Genomic DNA, 24,408 nt, shown 5'->3' with positions numbered 1-24,408 from the left:
AATTGAGCTAAGAAAAAAGGTATAAAAAAAGGCCCTCGAGCTTTGCTCGGGGGCAGTCAGAGAGGGCAGTAGTCAGAGCGTGACTAGTCATGGTCCTCTATTTATTGCGGGTAACCACGACATTGTCAGTCACAAGTCACACATCTTATGTTTCCTCCCTTGCCAGCTACTTTTGTGTGCAATCTATGACCATTGACAGTCAGAACAATTAGAAGTATATTATATTGCTTGGCTGTATTTTGTCTGTTTTAAAGGACACACTGCTGACATCTGCCAACATGGCTGGGCAGTTCCAAAACTGAGTGCAGGCTTCCAAAGTTCAGACTGTGCTGAATGTAACAAAGTGTGTTTTTCTCGGCATTTAGCTACTGATATACTTATCTGGTGAATGCCTCAATGTTGATACTCTTAGTAGCACTTCATTAACAACCTTTCTGATTGAGACGTGGCAGGATTGCAACAAAGCCAGCAAGTGTTGCACTAGAGAAATAAAGGACTGCAGATGCTGGAATCTAGATGAAAAACACAATGATTCAAGAACCTGATGACACAAAACTCCAGAGGGCATCTCATCAAGGCCCTGTACAGCTGCAGCGAGACATGCCTGCTCCAGTATTCAAGTTTTGCAGTGAAGGCCAAGTACTGTTTGATTTCCTAACTACTTACTGCACCTACATGTTTGCTTCATGCTGGTTTACAAGAACACCCAGGCCTCATTGTACTAGAGATCAAAGGACTACAGATGCTGGAATCTAGATGAAAAACACTATGATGCTGGAGGAACTCAGCAGGCCAGGCAGCATCCATGGAGAAAAGCAGGCAGTCAACGTTTCAGGTCAGGACCCTTCTTCAGGACCTGTTGACCACCTGCTTTTCTCCATGGATGCTACCTCGCCTGCTGAGTTCCTCCAGCATCATAGTGTTTTTCAAGTGTTGCACTGGTGTGACTAATCTATCTGCATTATTAAAGTTGTTATTGATACTAAGTGAGAATTCTTTTCCCAGTGCTATTGTCCTGAAAATTTTTTATAGCACTTGTAAATCAAATGATACATTAATGCACACCGTAACATGTTCCAGTAAAATAAACAACCTAGTGACTTTCCTGGTTCACATCTTGTAAGCAGGTTTTGATATCCTAGGGTTATGTTTCCTTGGCTCCTCTGTGGCTGCAGCCCAGTTGCAGAAGTCTACTTTCTTTCACTTGGATTCCACACAGATGTCCTGCATCAAATCTGTCCACTCCTGTTCAAATTTTGTAACTTCTGCAAGACCTCCTCTCATTCTTCTAAACTCTAGCATATACAAGCCTAAATGACCCAATGTCTCTTGATACTTCAGTTCTGGCCAACTCTAGGTTTACCAACAGTCTGGTAAACTGAAGCCATACTTCCTCCATAATTAGGACATCTTTCCTCAGATAAGGAAATCAAAACTGCACACATACCTGAGGCATGGTCTAACCAAGGCTCTATATAATTGCAGCAAGCATCCTTGTTACTAACTCGAATCCTCCCACCATGAAGGCCAACATACTATCATCAGCTGCACCTGCATGCTTATATCCAACAACACCCAGGACAGATCCCCATGGTACCCTATTGGTTGCTGCCTGCCACTCACAACATGACCCATTTATTCCTGCTCTGTTCCCTGTCAACCAACCACTTCGGTATCCATGTCATTACCCTACTCCCAATCCCATTTGCTTTAATTTTGCATAGTAATCTCTTATCGAAACCCTTCTGTAAGTCCAAATACCCACATCCGCTAGTTCTCCTGATCTATTCTACTAGTTATAAACTCAAAAGATTCTAGTCAATTTGTCAGGCATGATATCCTTTTCATAAAACCACATTGCTTTGTCTAACCCTATCACTCTTCCCCAAGTGCTCTGGTATTAGATCTTTTAAATGGACTCCAGGATTTTCCCAACAACGTCAGGCTTTTTGCTCTCTAATTCCCTGTGTTTTCTCTACCTCCTTTTTTAAAATGGCAGGGTTACATTTGCCACCATTGGAACTGTTCCTCAGTGTGAAGAATATTGGAAAATGACCATCAATGGATTCATTATTTTTAGGGCCACTTCTTTAAGTCCTCTGGAATATACAGTAGACTATCAGAACCAATGGATGTTATTAGTCTTTAGTCCCTTCAATGTCCCTAATATCCTTTCTCTATTAATATTGATTTCATTCTGTTCCTCCCACTCTCCAGACCCTGTGTTCTCCAACAGTTCTGGTGAGTTTTTTGTCCTCCTTTATGAAGACAGAACCAAAGTATGCATTTAATTGTCCTGCTATTCTTTGTTCCCTATTATAAATTCCCTCCTTTCCGTCTGTCAGGGACCTACAGTTGTTTTCACTAATCTTTCTTTCTTCTTCACATAGAAGCCTTCACAGTCAGTCTTTATGTTCTCTGCAAGCCTACCTCATACTCTATTTTCCCTTTAATCGATGCCTTTGTCCTTCTTTGCTGCATTCTAAATTTCTCCCAATCCTCAGGCCATTTTATATATCTCTTCCTTGGATCTAACACTACACCTTTTAGACCTTTTGTAAGGTCTCATTAGCAGAGTGCTGAAATCGGTCAGTTTAATCTAAATTGGATTTGAATTATGAACTTGAAACTACCAGTACAAACCATACAAATAGGCATTTATGCAGAATACAGAAGTACTTCAGTACAGCAATATGACTTAATTTGTATAGGAATAACCTTATATTTGACGAAAAGAACATTCATGGTTTCTGTCAGCAACTGAGACAAATTGTCTCCACAGGAATTGATTTTGCAAAGCATAGCCATTAGCCTTCCATTCCTCAGCAAAAACCATCAGATGAAGATGATGTACATAGAAAACATAGAACATAGAACAGTACAGCACGGGACAGGCCATTCGGTTCACGATGTTGAGCCAATCTTGATGCTGATTTATACTAAATGTCCTCCTCCTGTGTATCATCCATATCCCTCCATTCTCTTCATATTCATGTGTCTATCTAAAAGCCTCTTAAACTCCACCAAACTGCTTGATTCCACTCCTACCCCTGGTAACTCATTCCAGGCACCTACCACTCTCTGCGTAAAAAAACTTGCCCCTCACGTAACCTTCAAACTTCACCCCTCTAATCTTAAAAGCATGTGCTCTGGTGTTTGACATTTCTACCCTGGGAAACAGTTCTGACTCTCTACCCTATCTGTGCCTCTCATAATTTTAAAAACCTCTGCCAGGTCTCCCCTCACCCTTTGAGAACAACCCAAGTTTGTCCAACTTGCCCTTCTAGCTCATGCCTTCTAATACAGGCAGCATGCTGGTAAACCTCTCCTGCACCTTTTCCACAGTCTCCACATCCTTCCTATAATGGGGTGACCAGAACTGCACACAATACTTTTGTGTGGTTTGACTAACGTTTTATATAACTGCAGCATGACTTCCTTACTCTTATACTCCTACCAACTGAATGCAAGCATTCCATAAGCCTTCTTTACCACCTTATCCAATTGTGTAGCCACTTCCAGTGAACTATGGACCTGGACCCCAAGATCCCTCTGTACCTCAGTGCTATTGAGGGGTCTACCATTAACTGTATTCTTTCTCCTTCCACTTGACCTCCCAAAGTGCAAAACCTCACACTTGCCCAATTTAAACTCCATCTGCCACTTCTCTGCCCATATCTGTAACTGATCTACATCCCGCTGTATTCTTTGATAGTCCTTTACACTGTCCACAACTCCACCAATCTTGGTGTCATCCACGAACTTGCTAATCCACCCATCTACATTTTCATCCAAATCATTGATATACAGTATATCACAAACAACAGAGGTCCCAGCACCGATCCTTGCAGAACACCACCGGTCACGGACCTCCAGCCAGAAATAACAGCCTTCCACCCCTACTCTCCGTCTTCTATGGGAAAGCCAGTTCAGAATCCAAACTTCCAATTTACCCTGGATCCCACGCATCTTTATCTTCTGAATCAACCTACCATGAGGGACCTTGTCGAATGCCTTACTAAAGTTCATGTACTGGGGGAAAATCCCTCAGTTTAAAATCTTTAAAAATACAAACTAGTAAACTGGAGTACAGTATCATGGAAGAACTTTACTAATGGCTGTTAAACATAGTTTTTTGGCAATTTTGGCAATTTATTTTATTGGGAGAGAAGTAGAAATTTAGTAGGTCTGTAAGAAAATGGCTCATTCAAAGAATTGGCACAAATGCATATAATTATACAGAACATAGAGTGCAGTATTAGGGCAGGCTGCCCATCTGGTCTTTGCCAGTATTTCTACTCCAGGAATCTCCCTTCATTCTACCCACCTTATCTCAGCCTTGCAGCATATCATTCTATTCCCATTTATCTCATGTTCTGTTTCCAATTGAAAACATCTAAGCTATTTGCCTCAACCACTTCCTTTGGGAGCGAATTCTAGATTGTAACTACTCACTGAGGAAAGAAATTTATCCTTTTTGATGGCTCCATAAGTAGAAACATTTGCCAAGTAACTGGAGCACAGAGCATAACACATTATACCCAATTCAGTTCCAATGTAAAACAAAATATACTGCAAAATCAAAGGTTTCATGAAATGCACAATTTTCCTTTCAGGTGAAAAAACAACAAGGTGCTGGAGGAACTCATCAGGCCAAGCAGATGGTCAATATTTTGGGTCAGGCGGGGTGGGCACAAGCTGGTGATAGGTAGATGCAGGTAAGAGATAGTGCTAGGCAGGTGTGGGGGAGGGGGGGAGAAAGGATCCACCAGGAGATGGGTCAAAGTTATGGAGGCAGGGGCCCTATGGGGGAGGGGAGGGGAAAAAATTTAAATGGGCAAGGAGAAAAAAGATAGGCTAGTAAAGGGAAGAAAAGAAGAAGCATGGTGGGGGGGAGTGGTGGTGGGTGTTTGGTTTACTTAAAGTGGGCTATAGTGTCTCAAGACGGAAAATGAGGCGCTGTTCCTCCAGTTTGTGTTTGGACTTCTCCCGGCAGTGGGGGAGGCCGAGGACTGACATATCAGTGATGGAGTGGGAGGGGGAGTTGAAGTGACTGGCAATGGGGAGATGCAGATCACGGTTACGGACGGAGCGCAGGTGCTCTACGAAATGGTCACCTAGTCTGCGTTTGGCCTCACCAATGTAGAGGAGGCCACACTTGGAGCACCAAATACAGTAGATGATATGAAGGGAGATGCATAAATCTAAGCCTCACCTGAAAGGACTGTTTGGGTCCCTGGATGAAGGTGATGGAGGTGGTGTAAGGGCAGGTGTTACACCTATGGCGGGGCCAGTGGAAAGTCCCCAGGGTGGGAGTGGGATGGATGGTGAAGGGAGGAGTGAACTAGGGAGTCGTGGAGGGAGTGGTCCCTGCGAAAGGCAGGAGAGGGTGGGAAGGGAAAGATATGATTGGTGGTGGGGTCCTTTGGAGATGGCGGAAGTGGCGGAGAATAATGTGTTGGCTACATTGAACAGTCTCTGTTCCAAGCCCACTCTGGCCCCATTCCTCAACTCTTTCTCCACTATGTCGACGACTGCATTGGTGCCACCTCTTGCACCCATGTGGAACTCAACAGTTTCATGAACTTCACCACTAATTTTCACCGGCTCTCCAATTCACTTGGATTATCTCCGATTCTTCTCTCTCCTTTCTCGATATTTCCATCTCCACTTGATATCAGGAGATGCTTTATCCACTGAAATCTTCTATAAACCCACTGACGCCCGCAGTAACCTTGATTACAGCTCCTCTCACACTGTCTCTTGCAAGGATGCTATCCCTCTCTCTCCATTTCTCCACCTTCGCTGCATCTGCTCCCATGATGAGGCTTTCCACTCCAGGACATCTGAGATATCCAACTTTTTTACTAACCGTGGGTTCCCCCTAACTGTGGTCAAGAGAGCTCACACCCGCATCTCTGCCATTTCCCGCACTTCTGCTTTCACTCCCACCCCTCCCAGACCCAACAGGGACAGGGTCCCCCTTGTCCTCACATTTCATCCCACCAGGCTATGTATCCAACACATCATTCTCCGCCACTTCCGCCATCTCCAATGGGACCCCACCACCAAACATAAATTCCCCTCCCCACCCCTCTCTGCCTTTTGCAGGGACCCCTGTCTCTGCACTCCCACCTCGGGGACTTTCCACTGCCCCCGCTATAGGTGTAACACCTGCCCCTACATCACCTCCATCACCTCCATCCAGGGACGCAAACAGTCCTTTCAGGTGAGACAGGGATTTACCTGCACCTCCCTGAATATCATCTACTGCATTCGGTTCTTCAAGTGTGGCCTCCTCTGCATTAGCGAGACCAAACGCAGACTGGGTTTCGTAGAGCACCTGCACTCCATCCGTAACTGCGATCTGCATCTCCTCAATGCCAGTTACTTCAACTCCCCCTCCCAATCAATCATTGATATGTCAGTCATCGGCCTCCTCCACTGCTGGGAGAAGTCCAAACGCAAACTGGAGGAACAGCACCTCATTTTCCGTCTTGGGACCTTACAGCCTAACAGCATTGACTTCTCCCACTTTAAGTAAACCAAAACCCTCTCTCCACTAACCCCCCCGCCCCCACCATGCCTCTTTTCTTCCTTATCCTATCCTATCTCTTTTATCTCCTCACCTGTTTTAATATTTTTTTCCTCCCCTTCCCTCATGGGGTGTCTGTCTCCATACCTTTGACCACCCCCTGGTGGATCTGCTCTCCCCCTCCTCCATTGCATCTGACTATCACTATCTCTTACCTGCAACTACCTATCACCACCTTGTGCCCACCCCGCCTCCCCTCTTATGTCCACCTACCACTGCTCTGTTTTTCCATAACACAACGTTTTTGCAGACTACATGATTCAAATTCAATATTAAAAAAAACACCCTTGAAGTAATACCAAAGACTTACTGCTTGGGTTCACAAAGTCAACAATTTTCTTTCAGAGTCCTCCTTGACACTGTACTGCATGGAAGTGGTCTGCTATGGCAAGCAATAAACTTTTGGATGTCACATCTTGATTTTAGTTGGCTCATACAAGGCCCCCAGGTGTGGGGACACTCATGCAGAATCATGCCCCACAGCACATAGCAGGCATTCTCGCCAACTGGAGGGTTTCTCACAGGGAATCCCCTTGGAGTATGTTCTCTTTAAGTTAAATATAGCCCATCCCTCTGGGGACGCCCCTCCCCCCCCCCCATGTTCCCCACTACTACCATTCCCCTGCTTGCAACATTCACCCCTGTAAGCTGATTGCACCTTCCCACCTTCAAAAGGTCATCTAGGGATGAACAATAAATGCTGGACTTCCCAGTGATTCATACAACTCACGAACAAATTAATGACTAAAAAGACTTTGGGGGAGTTACATTGTGTACAGTGTTGATGAAAAAGGTAGTAGCAATCTGGTACCCAACTTATCTAATATTCTTTTCTATTACATTCAATGATAACTTGTCGACAAGCTAAAATTTGGACCTGGTTAAAGTTGAACTTTACCCCAAAACGCCCAAAGCTTGTACAAATAAAAAGCAAAACATGTAATATATTTTAAGCACCAAGTTATGGAATTCTAGTCCCATACATTTATGTTAACACATATTGACCACACAAAGTCAAGTAAAATATATTGGCCTGGTTATTTTGAATTGACAGTGAAACTGTCTGTTACCATGATTATTATGAAAAATTGAGAGAAATTTCTGGTGTCAGCTTTTTTTATATCATACCCACAATGTGGACATCACTGGCCAAGCCAGTACTTATTGCTCATCCCTAAATGCCCCTGACTGCTTCATCATCTCAGATGGTTAATTAAGAGTAACCACATTGTTCGGGAAAGCAGCCAACATAATCAAAGACCCCTCCCATCCCGGACGTTCTCACTTCTCCCCCCTTCCATTGGGCAGAAGATACAAAAGCTTGAAAACACACACCACCAAGCTTCTATCCCACTGTTATAGGACTCTTGTATGGACTCTTGACTGCACAGTCAACCTCGTCATGGCCCTTGCACCTTATTGTCTACCTGCACTGCATTTTCTCTGTAACTATAACACTATATTCTGCACTCTGTTATTGCTTTTCCCTTTATACTACCTCTGTGTGCTTATGTTTTGAAATGATCTGTATGGATAGCATGCAAAACAAAGTTTTTCACTGTATCTTGGTACATGTGATAGTAATAAACCAATTAAATCAATTGGGTCTATGGTCACATAATGACTCGACTGGATAAGGAAAACAAATTACCTTCCCTGTAAACCATGAATGAACCAAATGGGTCAAGCAGCATCTGTGACCTGCTGAATTCCCCCAGCAGTTTATTTTTTGCTCCAGATCGCAGCATCTGAAGTCTCTTATGCCTCAGATGGGTCCTTATGACTATCTAGGGGCTTCACAGTCACCATTGCTGATAATAGCTTATGTACAATTAAATGTAGAAATCCAGATGTTGCCATTCTTCGTGTAACACAACTGAATATGGTAAGCATTCCTCTCTGTTGCAACTGAGCTTTGACAACACAGTCAGAGAACACTGGAAGTACTCAGTAGGTCAGACAACATCAGTGTAAAGAGAAACACAGTTAGCATTTCAGTTCTGCTGAAGGGGCTTCAGTCTGAAATATTATATCTTTTCTCCTCAACAGGTGCTGCCTAACCCACTGAATGTTTTTTTGAGCATTTTCAGTTTTTATTTCAGATTTCTAGTATCAGCAATATCTTGATTTTCACAATCATGGAATGTAATTCTCTACCTTCCATAATTAAATTTCTACAGACTTTTTTAAACAATAAAAAGAGTATTTTTGTTTGTAACATTTGTCTTATTGCATATATAGGTTGTAGTCTTTATCATGCTCCTTGTAAAATAACTAAAAATAATTAGTATCTGTGCTTTCCACTTCCTGGGTTTGAACTTTGCGATAGTTCTTCAATTTGCTTGACAATTTCACTGTTGCTGAACACCTCAGATTCCCAATAGACAGAACAGGGGAAATAAAAGCCACAGTGGCCATCAAATTTTTATGGGGAAATTTTCTTCAAAGTCAGTGGCAAGTGACCCTTTGGTGCTCACCTTAAAATCCAGGCCACTGACTGGAAAACTGTCTCTTGGATATTTTAATTATTAAGACTTTCTGAATTTGCTTTTCAAGGATTATTCATTAGTGTTTGATGGTTTAATTGAAAAATGCAGAATTGTTATTATAAATATAGTAGAGAGATAGCCTCATCATTCACAGCAGACTCCTCACTGACTAAGTTTCTACCTGCCTTATTCAGCCACTGTGTGCATCGTTGATTGATTGGTTTAAGGGAGAACTCTTGAGCACTCTCTTCCACAGAGGTGATGATGTCTGGTAATGAATAATGTGATCTTTGAATTGCTGACAAGGTTTCCTTATAGTGCTGAGAAAGACTTTATGCAAGGCTGCTAGCTGAACTGATGAGTAGCTGGTTCTTTTGTTTATCTTCATGTATTTGCATTGATTTTTCTGCATTTGTGGAGTAAGTGTAATACTGCAGTAGCTAAAAATGTACATGACACTATTTTAAACTTGCTTGACAACAAATATATTATACATCCTTAAAGTAGAAATCCATGTAGTAACTGCAGTGTACAGTTTATGATGGCAAAGTATTAGATGGAATTATACTTTCTTATCCAGTTTTCCCTTTTTGTATAAAGTTGCTGATGTTTAAATAACTTTCCATCTCCTAATCCTGCAGTCATACAATATCCACTATTACAATTGTCACGAGTTTAAAGATCAGGAGCAAAACAAGAGGCTACTTTTTCCTGTCTCACCTGAGTGTACTGCATTCAACTGTGCACCCTTCTCATTATCCTGGTTAAGACTAACAAACTGAGCAATTGAACCTGAGCGGGCGTTATTCATATGACTCAATGAAAGAAAAAGAGCTAATGAAAAGACCCTGACCTAAAACATCAATTCTCTTTCTGTCTTCTCAAATCCTGCCTAACTTGCTGAGTATTTCTGACATTTTCTCCTTTTATTTCAGATTTTCAGCATCTGAAGTTTTTTTGCTTTTTACTAAGGTGTTTGGCCAAAACATCAAGAGAAAAGATACAAAAGAGTCTGCAAGTTAAAGTATCTTTTCTCTTTTGTCCTTTGCTGTTTGATGTGCCACATATTATATTGTATATCTGTTGTATATTTTGGCTGAGAAATTCATCTGCATATCTAATGGCATGGTAAAGGATAGCTGGTTGCACAATCAAATGGATTTGATTGTGGGCACACCACAGCAAAATTCAATAGTGCTAGAAGCACAAGGCACATATAGATCCCTTTTTAATAATCTTTGAACTTAGAGGAGCGGAGTTGACGACATAATAATGCTCTTTGTTCATCGACAAATATCAGTCCAGTTTTTTTTTCTTTTGAAATTGTTTTTAGTTTGTTTCGATTTATTACTCACAATTTTTTTTTGATTTGGGGGTTCTTTTTTTATACAATAAATCTTTTTCTTTCCCTTTTTTTTGTAATATATTCGCTTACTAAGAAACGGTGGGGCCTAGAATTTATTTTTTATTCTTTATGATTATATATGTCATGATTGTCCTCCCGATCTCTTTGTATCATGTGTATAATCCCCGTTGTTATATGTATTAATCTGTATTAATTTGAAAATTAATAAAAAGATTAAAAAAGAAAGAAGCACAAGGCACAAATGTTGCAGTTTGTCCAAAGTGCTTTTTTTCTTCACGCTCTGCAGCATGGGATGAATCTAGGATCTCAGATTGGTTGGGGAGTTCAAGACAGAAATAGTGTTGTTTCAGAAACTCTATACGCAGCTGACTAGGAGATTACGCCAGACACGCAAGAGAAATTCATGACTATAAAGTAGTTGAACGAATTTTAATATTTCAACTGGCATTTGAATTTGACTCACAACAGGCAAAATGCTAGAATGTATATCTTGTCTAAGGGATTCCAGTCAATTTGAACCATGAGATTCCAGAGCATCTGTATAGTCATCAGTCTGGCTGAGAATATGATGACCCAAGTCTTTCACTGACCAGCAAATTGTTGACCATTTCTCAGGCCAGTTCCTACCTGCACATTACTGGGCCTTGCAAGTCTCACCCACAGAAATATTTTGGTAACTGGTTAAATCAAAAGCTTATCAGTGGTTAAAGTGATTGAAAATTTAACTCTTTTTCTCTTGCCATTAATGCTACCTGACCTGCTGAATATTTCCAGCATTTTCTGTTTTATTTCAAATTTCCAGCAGTATTTTGCTTTCAAAAATGTAACTTGCCATATACTTCGCAGTTGTACTCCATCTTAATGAATGGGCTTACTGGACCTGAACCAAGTCTAACCTGGGGCACAAGTTCAGCAAGCAGAATTGCTACTTGTTGGAGATCAGCTGCACAAACATTTGGGTTTTCTTCACTCCTGTAAAGTTATGGAAGTAAATGCTAGAAGCTCTACAAAAGATTTGGGCCATTAATTCTGCTCCCCATGCAGAATGTAAAGCATTTCTTATTTCACCAGGACCAATGCACAGTGTAGATTATTGTCCATCATTTAGACAAGTTCAGCTGACAGTGAGATCAAACAATTCTCACTTTCCTATCAGCAAGGAGAATAAAAAAAATACAGATGCTGTAAATGTGAACCAAAAAGAGAAAATATTTGGAAATAATTAGTACATCAGGAGTCACTGGGAAAGAATAGATATTTCTGTTCTATATACTGAGTTATTAAATATTTCCAGCAATTTCTGTTCTTATCCTCTCTTGTTGATTGGTTGACACAAATTTAGCCTCCATGTGAAGTCATTTACATAATATTTAATTTAATTCAATTAACAAATTTCACATCTCTTAAATATTGGCTGTGCTTTATCTCAGAAACCACTATTTTACGCCTGTTTTTATTCTATTTTCCTTTATTGCCTGCTTCCATATCCTGTTGTTGACAGACATCTACTCCAAAGAGTTAACAATATTAGTTTTTCTCTGATTTTAGACCCTCTATTCAAAAACTGGGGTAAAATTCTATTTCAACGGGTATACAAAACAGCAAAGTAGCAGATTGGCCACTTGTTAGGCTTACTGCCTGATTTTTATTTCCATTGCCTTTACTGGGTACAGTGTTTAATGTGCAACCAGCATTTGTTTTTATGCCTAGTATTTCCTGCCTTCACTTAACATCCCACTGTTGAACGTCATGTTGTACTGCTATAAGTGTGGGTAGAGTCTGACTTTGTTCTCTGTTCAAGTGTTGACGTTCTATTCAGCCTGAGATGTTCTTGACAAAAATAATCCGTTTGATTCACTGAAGTGCTAACTCCATATACAAACATAGCACACAAGTTTCCTTGAGAATATCAGAAAAAAAACTTTTGATATATTCTAATATTTATCACATATGTAACATCCTAGATAACCAAGTATGAGACCATAAAGAATAATACTTTAATTGAACATGCTATATAATCTCAAATCTATTAATTAATGCTGTTTGTTTTCATAAGGAGGTCACATCAAGTTAAGAATAATTAAGTGGACGGCTGTGCTTCTTGCTTGCTGTGATGTTTCTGCATGAAAAGATTTCATGTGACTGTGTGCTGAAAGTGTGTTGGGAATGAAAAGAAATGAGCATTAACATATTTCACAGAGAAGCAAAGTTGAATGGTACTGAGTCTCCATATTGGTGGTAAAGTTAAGAAATTTATGTCTAAGAAGTCAATTGTGTAATACTCTTTTTCAGTGTAATACAATTGAAAATTGATTTTTTTCCATGGGTGAAGTATGATAATGGCCCTCTTCATATATATCATTTGGAGAATTTAACTGGGCATCTCTTACCATTGTCATCCTTGTGGTTTCCCCATCAGTGGTTCAAGAAATGATGTTCTTCTCTGTGAAACACTCTGTTTGAAGCATTGAATCAGAAATTTAACTATGTTATCCTGCGGACACCTTTCATTAGCAACTTCCAGCAGAAATTGGTCATTCCTGCAGTAACAGTCCCAAAGGACTGCAAGTAAAATACTTCCCTACATCCTTGCACCCACCACTCTGCATTAAGGTTAATGTCCACCCACAGCACAGCACAATCTCCAAGTAGCACTCCAATCAGTGACATCTCCCAAGTATCCCCCACTAACACCTCAAACACACCCCACCCTCTTGATCTCCAATCCTTGGCTTCATCCTGACCTCTGATTTGCCAATCCTTCTCCAGTTCACACCATACCACCACCTCTTCACTCCTTCCCAGACCCAAGTCATGAACTCTCAGCCCCCAATCATGAACCCCAGCCCATGGCTCATCCCACACTTCATCACCTACATTCCAGACCCCCTTCCTGCCAGCCAAGCAACTGTTGCCCCTACCCACTTCAGCCACAATCCTCAGCCCAATCATTCAACCCAACCCCACAATCACCAGATGACTGCATTCTGTGTTTGATTCCTTCCTGGGCCTTGCATCAGCATCCCAGCACCACCACCATAGCCAACACTAGTGTCACTTACCTCGATGCCAATGCTGTTTGGCATCATTGGTCATAGGAGCACCAGCACTCCTTCACAGTGAAGGCACCAATTTTCAACAATACCTTCTGATGCAGTTGAAGTCCCATGAACTTCAGCACTACACAATATTACAATAATGTGCCCACAACCTAAAAGGGCATTGACCTGTTGTGTTAGTCTATATGCCATTATAATTACATTCTCCAGCACCCAGGCCTCAGTTGTCACACAATGTGCTTCCTGGATTTCAAGAATTATCCCTAACCTCAATGACAAGGTCCTGTGCAGGAACAGAGTTCTGCAGATGTAAATGCAGTCATGCCCGAGCCAGAACATGTCCCATCCATGAAATATCTGAAAACGTCTTTGACAGCCAGCTGAGCCATGCAGTTAGCTGACCTGATTGTCAACCCTGTCATAAGTAAGAAATGTTTCTACATCTGTTAGATATTTAAAAAATTATAGGTAGTGGTGAAGTGATAATGTTCTCTGCTGACCAGGAAGAAAGATGCTCACAAAGATCGTGTAATGCCTGATATGTGGATTTCACGTTTCCTGTTGTCGGCTACTTTTGAGCACCAATTCTGGAGTATGCTCTGCAGCCTATCACATTTCAGAATTCTCACAGAGAACAAACCAGGTAATAAAAAGCACAATTTTGAAATAACTTTTAAATGAAAAATAAAGATTAGAAGATATGTGTAATAAAGATAGAAGCTAAAATATTATAAACAAACTTCTTAAAACAAGCCATTTAAAAAATATAATATGCTCAAAATACAGTATTTGAAATAATTATCCATGGAATTGATGAACATGCATTCAAAATTAGTTTCTTGGGGGCCAGAGAGGTTTCTAAGCAGTAATAATGGATTAGTAAACCTCTGAAAACTGATTCAGAACTCATGAAATATATATTTTTTTAAAAAATCAGGGCTTTTTGCAGTGTGAAAAGGTCATAACCATCTTAAGTTGTTTTTAGTTCACTTGCTTTCCAAAGATTACACTGGAGAACAGTGCACACTGCGCAATAGCATAGAATCCCTGACAGCAATGACTAGATTTTGTTGCTTACAATGCATGTGCATTCCCAGACATTGCTGTCAAATATTCTCTATTAGGACAGTGAGTATTATAGTCTCTGTGTCATTTTTCATCTAAATTTCTGAGCCATTTTAGTAATGTGCTTATAAATTATGCAGCAAATGAAATAATCCAACAGTCTGCTGCAAATCATTTTGTTGTAGACCTGCTGAAATGATGTTACAAACAGCTGCCATAACCAATAAATGCTAGAATTGCAAAGAGACTGATATTTGGCCAATAGAAAAGCAACCTGTAACACTCCCATGGTTTTGAAAACATTATGGCTTGGACACAGTTGTTGAAAAATCTGCTAACAATGTTCTCTACTGTTAAAGTGTAAGTCAGGCAGCGACTTACAGCAGCAGCAAGCTGCCCTGGTCCTCCAGAAGCTTTGCTTTAATAGTATCACAACAGGAAAAGCAGCAGTGAATATTAGGGATACTTTGAAGTTGCTGCATTCACATTACATATGCCCATTAAACTCTCCTAAAAAAGCAATTGCCTGTCCATTCATTTATACCACTTTTTACAGCCTGATAAATCTTCTCTCCAATGGCAACATGTAACATCAACTAAAATGGGCTCTCATTTGTTCATAGCAGAATTTGTGTTGAAGACTTTTCTAAAAGATATATAGCCTTACTTTTTTGTTTGTCTCTTTATGCCTTCTTATTAATCTGTCTTCCTTTCCCTTCAAAGTGAATTACAGTTTCTAATCCATGTACCTTGGTTTAGATTTTCCAGCATGAAATTTGGCATGCTTTTGCACATTCTTAAACTCTAAAATAACAGTTGAAATGCACATGTGGATTTGTATAGCAAATTATGCTGGATGCTATATTCGTGAGGACATTAGTGGATGCCTATGAGAAATACAAAGAGGAGGCAGGTTTTGGCACTTATCAACATGTGATGTTAATTTGACATAAATACTGATGTTTTGCAGCTTAACAATTCAGCTACTGTCCTCCCTTAACCTTGCACAGCTGAACATGCAGGAGGAAGGAAACTCCACCAATGCTATTTAAAAGAGCTCATTAATTATTTATTTCCTCTAGATGTTCCTTCAACTAATAAAATAGCTGTTTTCTGTAGTTGTTTACAGTTACAGAAATTTACAGAGAGCAAAAGGGCAAGAGGTGAGGAATTTTTTTGACTGCCAACAATATAATCTAATGTATGTATAAAGAAGGGAAGTTGTGAATCATTAATTTAGTGGAAATTTAAAGAGTAGAAGCCAGGCCTTCTGGACAAAGTTAGTTCATTCAGAACGTGAAGGAAGACCAGAGGGAAGCTAGAGGAAGATAAGGGTATGGAGGGAGAGGTTTAGAAGTTTGAGCTGGTGAGCTAGTGAAAGGAAGGAAAACAGCAGAGGTGGCAGACTAGCTAGTCTCAATCTTATGACAACCGGGTTTTCTGTACTTGTTATTGGAAGGAAGGGCGGAGGAAAGGAAGTTAAGAGTGCTATTTGCAGTAGAGAATAGAAGCTGGATGATATCTTTGCAATCCTATAAAATTCTGGAAAGTAAGTAATTTTGGCAGATGAGAGCTTTATGTGGTCCAGCCAAAATGATGAATAGGTTAAACCACTTGCCCTATCAAATTACACAATTTAGTCTGAAGAACTGGAGAGCAGAATTTTTAAAAAATGATTAACAAATATATGTTGGCATTCCAGATGGTTTTGGATATCCTGTACACAAAGTTTTCACGTGGTACAGCAAACGATTAGGGGATCCATGGATTGGACACTATTGGAATTGTAAAATATGGGGATTAGAAAAGTACAGATAAATGTACCGAGGGATCTTGGGGTGCAAATTCATAACTTCTGAAAATGGCAACACAGTGGCTGGGTGGTAAAGAAGGCATATGCATGCTTGCCTTCATCGGTTAGGGCATTGAGTATAAAAGTTGGGAACTCATGTTGCAGCTGTGTAAAACTTTGGTTAAGCCACTTTTGGAGAATCATGTACAGTTCTGGTTGCCACACTATAGAAAGGATAGAGTCATAGAGCAATCCAGCATGGATACAGGCCCTTCAGCCCAACCAGTCCATGCTGACCACAGTGCTCACCCAGCTAGTCCCAATTTCCTGCATTCGGCCCAAATCCCCCTAAGCTCCGCCCCTCCATGTACTTATCCAAGTGCTTCTTAAATGATACTATTGTACCTGCCTCAACCACTTCCTCTGGCAGCTCATTCCATATACTCACCACCCTCTGCGTGAAAAGTGCCTCTCAGGTCCCTTTTAAATCTTTCCCCTCTCACCCTAAACCTATGCCCCCTAGTTTCGGACTCCCCAACCCTGGGGAAAAGACTGTCACCACCCACCTTATCTATGCCTCTCATAATTTTAAACTCTTCTGTAAGGTCACCCCTCATTCTCCTTCATTCCAAGGAATAAAGACCTAGCCTGGCCAACCTTTCCCTAGAAGTCAGGCCCTCTAGTCCTGGCAACATCCTCATAAATTTTTTCTGCGCTCTTTCCAGTTTAACCACGTCTTTCCCATAACAGGGTGACCAAAACTGTACACAGTGCGGTCTCACTAATGATTTATACAATTGCAACTTAATGTCCCAACTCCTATAATCAGTGCCCTGACTGATAAAGGCCAGTGTGCTAAACGCCATTTTCACCACCCTGTCTACCTGTGATGCTGTTTTCAATGAACTTGTACTTGTACTCCTAGGTCCCTCTGTTCCATTACGTTCCTTAGTGCCCTAACATTCATAGTGTAAGTCCTATGTTTGTTTGACTTTCCAAAATGCATCACCTCACACTTATCTGTATTGAAATCCATTTGCCACTCCACGGCCCACTTCCCAAACAGATCAAGATCCCCCTGTAATCTATGCTAACCTTCCTCACTATCAACAACACTTCCTAATTTCATGCCACCTGAAAACTTATTGATCAAGCCTTGTGTATTTGCATCCAAATATTTATATAAGTAATGAATAACAAGGGTCCCAACACCAACCCCTGCAGCACACTGCCAGTCACTGGCGTCCATTCCAAGAAACAACCTTCAACCACCACCCTCTGATTCCTACCTCCAAGCCAACTTTGAATCCACCTAACTAGCTCTCCCTGGTATCCATGGAACCTAACCTTCCAGACCAGCCTATTATGTGGGGCCTTGTCAAAGGCCTTGCTAAAATCTTAATAGACAACATTCACTGCCCTATCCTCATCTACCCTTTTGGTTACCTCTTCAAAAAACTCAAAAAGATTCATCGAGCACAACTTCCCATGCACAAAGCCATGCTGACTCCTCCTAATCAGATTTTGTCTATCCAAATGCTATTAGATCTTGTCTCAAAATTCCCTCCAGTAACATCCCCCCCTTACTGATGTCAGGCTGACTGGCCTGTAGTTCCCTGGCTTGTCCTTGCTACCCTTCTTAAACAACAGAATGGCATTAGCCACCATCCAATCTTCGGGAATTTCGCCAATGGCTAATGATGAAGCAAATATCTCCAGATGTGAAGGCTTTGGAGAGGGTGCAGAAAAGGTGCACCAGGATGTTGCCTGGATTGGAATGTATTAACTATAAGGAGAGGTTGGATAACTCTGGAGTGTTGGAGGCTGAGGGGTAACCCAATAGAATTATATAAAATTATGACAGGCATAGATAGTGTAGATAGTCTTTTTCACAGGATGGAAATGTCAAATACTAAAGGGCATAGGTTTAAGATGAGAGGGGAAAAGTTTAAAGGAGATTTGCAAAGCAAGTCTTTTACACAGAGAGCAGTAGGAGCCTGGAATGCGCTGCCCAGGGAGGTGGTAGAAGCAGTGATGATGGCAATGTTTAAGAGACATTAAGATAGACATATGACAGGCAGGGAACAGAGGGACACGGACCATATGCAGGCAGATGGGGATTAGCTTAGATTGGCATCATGGTCGACGCAGATGGGCTGAAGGACCTATACTGTTCTAGGAGGTGGGAAAGTGGTATTGATGTAGATCATCAACCGTGAACTTAGTGAATGGTGAGAAGCCGCATGCTCTTAAATGTTATGTTTTTAAACTCTTAAATAATATTATTGTTGGTACAACAGAATAATATAGTCAACATTATGCAAAATATTATGTATAATGTACATGTGTGGTTGAAATATAAAAGAGATATAGAGATCATAAAATATTTATATGTATTATTTATATGCAAGCATGTAAATGTTCAAAATCTGCAAGTAAGTTATAAAAGTCATCCTCACAAGTGGAATCTGGAATGAACAATGCCAAGAGCAACAGGACAAAAATAGTGAAAATACCTCATTGTGTTACCATTTTTTAAAAAATCTTGCAACATTTAATATTTTTCATTGCAATGAGTGGGTACTATCAGTGAGAATCTAAGCTGGAAATATTGCTGATGAATGGCATGGCTAACAGTAAATTACTTTGCAAGAAAGTAATAAATACTACTAAATTTAAGCAATACATCTTCAACAATGGACACCCATAATAAATAATTTATTCTACATGGAATATCAATGACAAAAAGATAAAGGCTGCCATTCAATTTGAAATTCAACTGATATTCACAAATTAGTTTGCCTTCTCATGGACATGATCCCACAGTTGTGTTTTGTCCTACCTTCAGTGTGTTTTTTTTGTACAATGTGGTATATTTAGACAATCCAGAATGCTGTAACATGATGAAGACTCCATAAATGGCAACCTCAGCAGTTGCTAAAATTGTCCACGTTCTCCATTTCCTTTCTAAATACATGTGGCTGCCTTTAAAAGAAATCTCAATGTCATTCTCTCAGACTAATTCCATTAATTTATAGTACCTTTCAGTTTTTCTCATCATGAATTATCTATTGCCTTGATGCCTCTATGAATAACTTTTCATGCTTCAAGGAAATAAATGTTCCCTCTCTATCTTGTTTGCCTTTTGCTGGAATTCTTACTGTAATGGAAAGTAAAAATCAAATGAATCACGCTGACCTTTTTTTGAACAGAGAAAGGGGTTCAAATATTGAACCAGATCCTGTAGAATAAAGAACAATTAATCCAATGTCATATTTCTGACTACTTCTTAAAAATTTTTTAAAGAATTTTTTTATATTTTATTTACAGCGTGGTAACAGGCCCTTCTGGCCCAACAAGTCCGCGCCGCCCATTTTAAACCCATATTAACTTACCTGGACGTCTTTGGACGTCTTAAAATGAAACTCTTTCAGTTTACCTTATTGGCTACATTTGGTGGTCAGCACCTACCACTGATCTACAAAAAATGTCAGAAATCATCTTATACAGATTTTTCAAGAATAATATTTTGATTTATTCATCATAAGGGGGCCAGTAGTAAGACCAGCATTTATTGCTCATCCTCTGTCCCCTTGAAAAGCTTGTAGTGGTGAGCCACCTCAAATTTTTGCAGTCCTTCTAATGAAGGTACTTGCACAGTCTTGTATGTTCCAGGATTGGTTACATGCTTCCAAGACAGGATGATATGTGGTTTGATGGGGAATCTGCAGGTGGTGGTGTTTCCCTGTGGTTGCTGTTCTTGTCCTTCTAGCGATCACAGATTTTGAAGATGTGCCAAAGTAGCCTCTATGAGTTACAACTGTGAATTTTATAGATGGTTCACACTGCAGCCAGGATGAGCCAGTGGTGGAGAGAGTGAATGTTTAGAGTGGTTCCATTCAAGTAGGCTGCTTTGTCCTGTAGTCAAGCTTCTCAAGTGTTATTGAAGCTGTAATCACCAAGGCAAGTGCTGATTACACACCTGACTTGTACCATATAGATAGTGGAATACCAGGATACCCAATGCCTGACCTGCTCTTGTAGCCAGTATTTATCTGGCTGGCCTCATTAAGATTCTGGTCAATTGTGACCCCTTGAATGCAGGTGGTGAAAGGACTGTGATGGCCATTGCCACTGAATGTCAAGAGTAGTCTGCTAGGTTCTATCTTGTTGAAGCTGTTCACTGTCTGACTGTGTGACACTGTCACTGTGTGACACAAATGTTACTTGCCACTTGTCAGCCTAGGCCTGAAGGTTATCTAGATTCTGTTATATTCAGGTCTGGCTAAGTAATTTTCTAAGGAGTTTCAGTTAGAATTGAATATCCCCACTTCTGACCTTACAATGGAAGGAAGGTCATTGATGAAGATAATAATATGATGAAGATAACATATGACAATAAACTCGACTTTAAACTTTAATTGGGCCTGAGGATCTCCTGCAGCTTTAGTTAACTGCTACACAAATGTAAGCTCACCAACAAATGACATTATATATTTACACCATTATCATAATGTCATTGAATAAAATTATTCACTTTTACTCCATCTTGTAATCTGTGATTTTCTGTACAGAAAGCATCAATTGTCAAATAGTTAATTAGGCCAAAACGTCTTGATGAAGAACAGGCTCTGATTGAGTCCAATTATTTGACTGGAATACATTTTTTTAAAGAAATTGAAGTTTCTGTAATTTTCAACATTTAATTCCTGGTGCTATGTTAAATTTGTTGGTTGATTAAATTATTTTTTTCTTGTGCCTTTTAAATTGCATGTTGTTGGAACTAAATTTATTAAAACATTAAATGTTAAACATTTCAGTTCATGCACCTATTATTTGCAATAATGTAAAATGCAAAGAAGCCCAGATGTACCTGGAGCATTATATTTAAGAAAAAATGTTCATCTCTTCTGGCTTGTTGAGTTTTCAATCTTTTTTTCTCAAGTTCCAAAGCTACAGATCCCGGGTTACCATTGCAACATATAATGAGCTTCACGCAATGTTAGCAATGGTATTTGGGGTGAAAAATTGACATGTAAAAAGTTACAGACAAATGTGTCTTGCTTCATTTACCCAGCATAATAATTCACAAAGACTGTATTTTCAAAGGCTAAATTTAGTAGCTTATCTGTTTTTTGTCTGGAATTGTAACACAATTTGAGTTGCAGTAATATAAGACTTCCATTGCTTGGGTGTTATATGATCAGAGAAATTATTTCAGTGTCCATAATAGTATACTATAAATAAGATGACTTTATATTTGGCTTTGTTGCCATGTTAATCTTGTTTTTAGACTGAATGGATACAACAAATGGAGACTACTCAAAACTTGAATGCTGCTATCATATTCAATAATCATGTGTATATTTTCTTGTGTAAAATAAACTAGGTATGGGAAACTTAGTTTGTGGGTTTTGTCACACACAACACAATTATTAATTTACTCTAGTTTAATAAGCTTTCAATGATTATTAGTAAATACGTGAGGAAGATTTTAAATAAGTCTCCCTGCATCATATATATCTATATGTATCAACAGTAAAAAGAATATTACCTACTAAGTGCTAGCTGTTATTAAAATCAGGGCAAAATAACCACTCTGTCCCCATTCAGAAACTATTTTAAAATATCCATTGTTAGATGGGAGCCTCGAACATTTATGCAAATTGGGGTCCTATTGAATCTCAACAAAGATAATTCACTCAGCACTGTGGGAGTACCTTCACCACAAGGAATACAGTGCATCTAGAAAACATTACATTCCCACCGCTTGAAAGGCAATTATAGGTGGGCAATAAACACACCCATCCAGAGATGCCCATGTTCCATAAATGAATTTTAAAAATCCCAACACAATCCAGCTAAAGGAAGGTGAAAAAAAACAGTTGATCCTTCTTAAAGGCACAAGCTAATTCTGAGCCATACTTAATCCAAAATATGTTTTACAATTTTAAAAGTTCTTACATATCCTATTTCTTACATTCTGGTTCCCTTTTTTGTTATTTCCACTAACTTGCAGGGTTGAATAAGTTGGGTTGCATGCCAATTATTGTATTTCTATGATTAGAAATATCTGAAAGTCATAAATAAAAGGGATGAGAATTTCAAGGTTCTGCATTTTCCATTTGGTCAGCAAGAGCCCAGTGGGATAAATGGGCTCTTCCTGTGCCCTAAGTTTCAATGATTCTGTGAAATAATCTTGATCATAGTTTGCACTGTTGAATTGATGCAAAATATAGCACTACATTCTACCATGCAACTCTGATAAATATTTGGATAACATTCCTTTCAACGTATATCTTTTTTCTATCTAGTCTGCTGCAGAATATGTGAAGATACACTTGCCTGAGGCTCTGAAACAACATTTGCAAGACTATGAAAAAGATAAGGAGAATAGTGTGTTATCACACCAAACGATTCTGGAACAGCAGATTCTCGCAATTGACCGCAAAGTGCTTGAAAAACTTTCTGCAGCCTATGATGAGGCAGGTAAGTGTCAGTGGAAAGTTTCAACAAACTTTCAGGCCAGTTTTAATTATTCTGAATATCTGAAATGGATTTTTTTGCAAGAATTGACATTAAAAGTTTCACTATATTTACAATATTTACATCTGGGAGTTATAACCATAAATTTAATGTTCATCACAATGGATCAGTTTTCACTCAAGTTACTGTTGGCCTGAACAACTCTCAGCTAACTGTTTTGTCCTCATTCTTCTCTGTCAAATCACTCACTACTCTAGGCTCTTAAAAGTTGCAAGGCAGGAAATGCCCCAAACTCTTTGTCTACATGCCTAGTACTGGAGAATTGGAAGACTGCTAATTGTGGTACCATTGTTTACAAAAAGGAATAATGTGTAGACCTAGTACTAATAACTACCTGCCAAGTCAGTTTGACATAAGTGATGAACATATTAATCAAAAAAATTCTGAGGGACAGCATGCATAGCATTTAGAGGGGCCTGGGTTAATCAAAGGCAGCAGCACAGATTTGTCAAATCTGACCAGCTGGATTAAATTTTTTGAGGTGTAACAGGGAGGGTCCATGATGGTAGCATATTTAATGTTGCATACATTGATTTCAACAGGGCCTTTCATAAAGTCCCCAGTGGTGGACTGATCAGGAATGCAAAAGTCCATGAGATTCAAAGGAAAGTGACAAATTGGATTAAAAATTGACTTACTGGGAGAAAGCTTTAAGTAATGTCAACATGGGTTTTAATGACTGGAGGGCTATGTGCAGTGGCATCTGAAAGGCCCAGTCCTAGATCCCTTTCTCCTTATGATATATATTAATGGTTTGGACTTAAACATACTTAAATGTAGGGAGCATGATGAAGAATTTTGCTGATGAAACCAAAATTGTTGTGTTGTTGATCGTGCAAAATGAAGCTCTAGGCTACAGGTAGACATCAAATGGACTGATTAGATGGGCACAGAAATGACAAATAGAATCCTTTCCAATGATAACATATTCGTAGAATGCAAAAAAGGTGAGATAATACATAAGTGGTAGGGTTCTAGAAGTGTAGAGGACCAGAGTGATCTTGGAGTGCATATCAACTAGTGTATTGTGCACAATTCCAATCAGCCCACTGCAGAAGGAGATGACAGAAACAGAGAGGCGGTGGAAGAAACTAAGAAGGATGCTGACAGGGCTGGAGAATTCTAATCATGAGATGACTGACAGGACTGAGGTGCTTCGTCTTTGGAGCAAAGGAGACAAAGGTGAGATTTAACTGAGGTGTAGAAAATTATGACAGGCCTTGACAGGGGGAACTGCCTATTTCACTCAAAGGTAGCTTGGATCTGAAGAGTGGTTGGGGTGAAGTCCCTCATCACATTTAAAAGATATTTCATGATAAGGTGGCCAGAAAGAAAGTTTGAAAAACAGCGATGTGTGCTTTTTGCATTGTGTGATTTTGTTGGGGATGAGATGCACATATATAGTAAGAAATGAACCTGGGCTTGCCTTCTAAACTAGTCCTCAACTTTCAGCATCAATAGTCACCTACTTCTTGAATGACTTGTCCTATTAAAGA

General features: G+C 39.8%; 1 protein-coding gene across 1 annotated transcript in view; it reads left to right on the top strand.

Annotated features, from left to right (window-relative positions):
• Nucleotides 1–24,408, top strand: part of ppm1lb (protein phosphatase, Mg2+/Mn2+ dependent, 1Lb) — a 99,545-nt gene that overhangs the window by 45,537 nt on the left and 29,600 nt on the right. The window contains exon 3 of the mRNA XM_052017242.1: nucleotides 22,681–22,855. Within this exon, the coding sequence (XP_051873202.1) occupies nucleotides 22,681–22,855 (175 nt within the window). The remainder of the gene's footprint in view (nucleotides 1–22,680; nucleotides 22,856–24,408) is intronic.

The sequence above is a fragment of the Pristis pectinata genome, chromosome 6, assembly GCF_009764475.1.
Source record: "Pristis pectinata isolate sPriPec2 chromosome 6, sPriPec2.1.pri, whole genome shotgun sequence".
NCBI classification, from domain to species: Eukaryota; Metazoa; Chordata; class Chondrichthyes; order Rhinopristiformes; family Pristidae; genus Pristis; species Pristis pectinata.
Note: the sequence above shows the minus strand (reverse complement) of the source record. Positions and strands in the feature narration are given on the sequence as shown.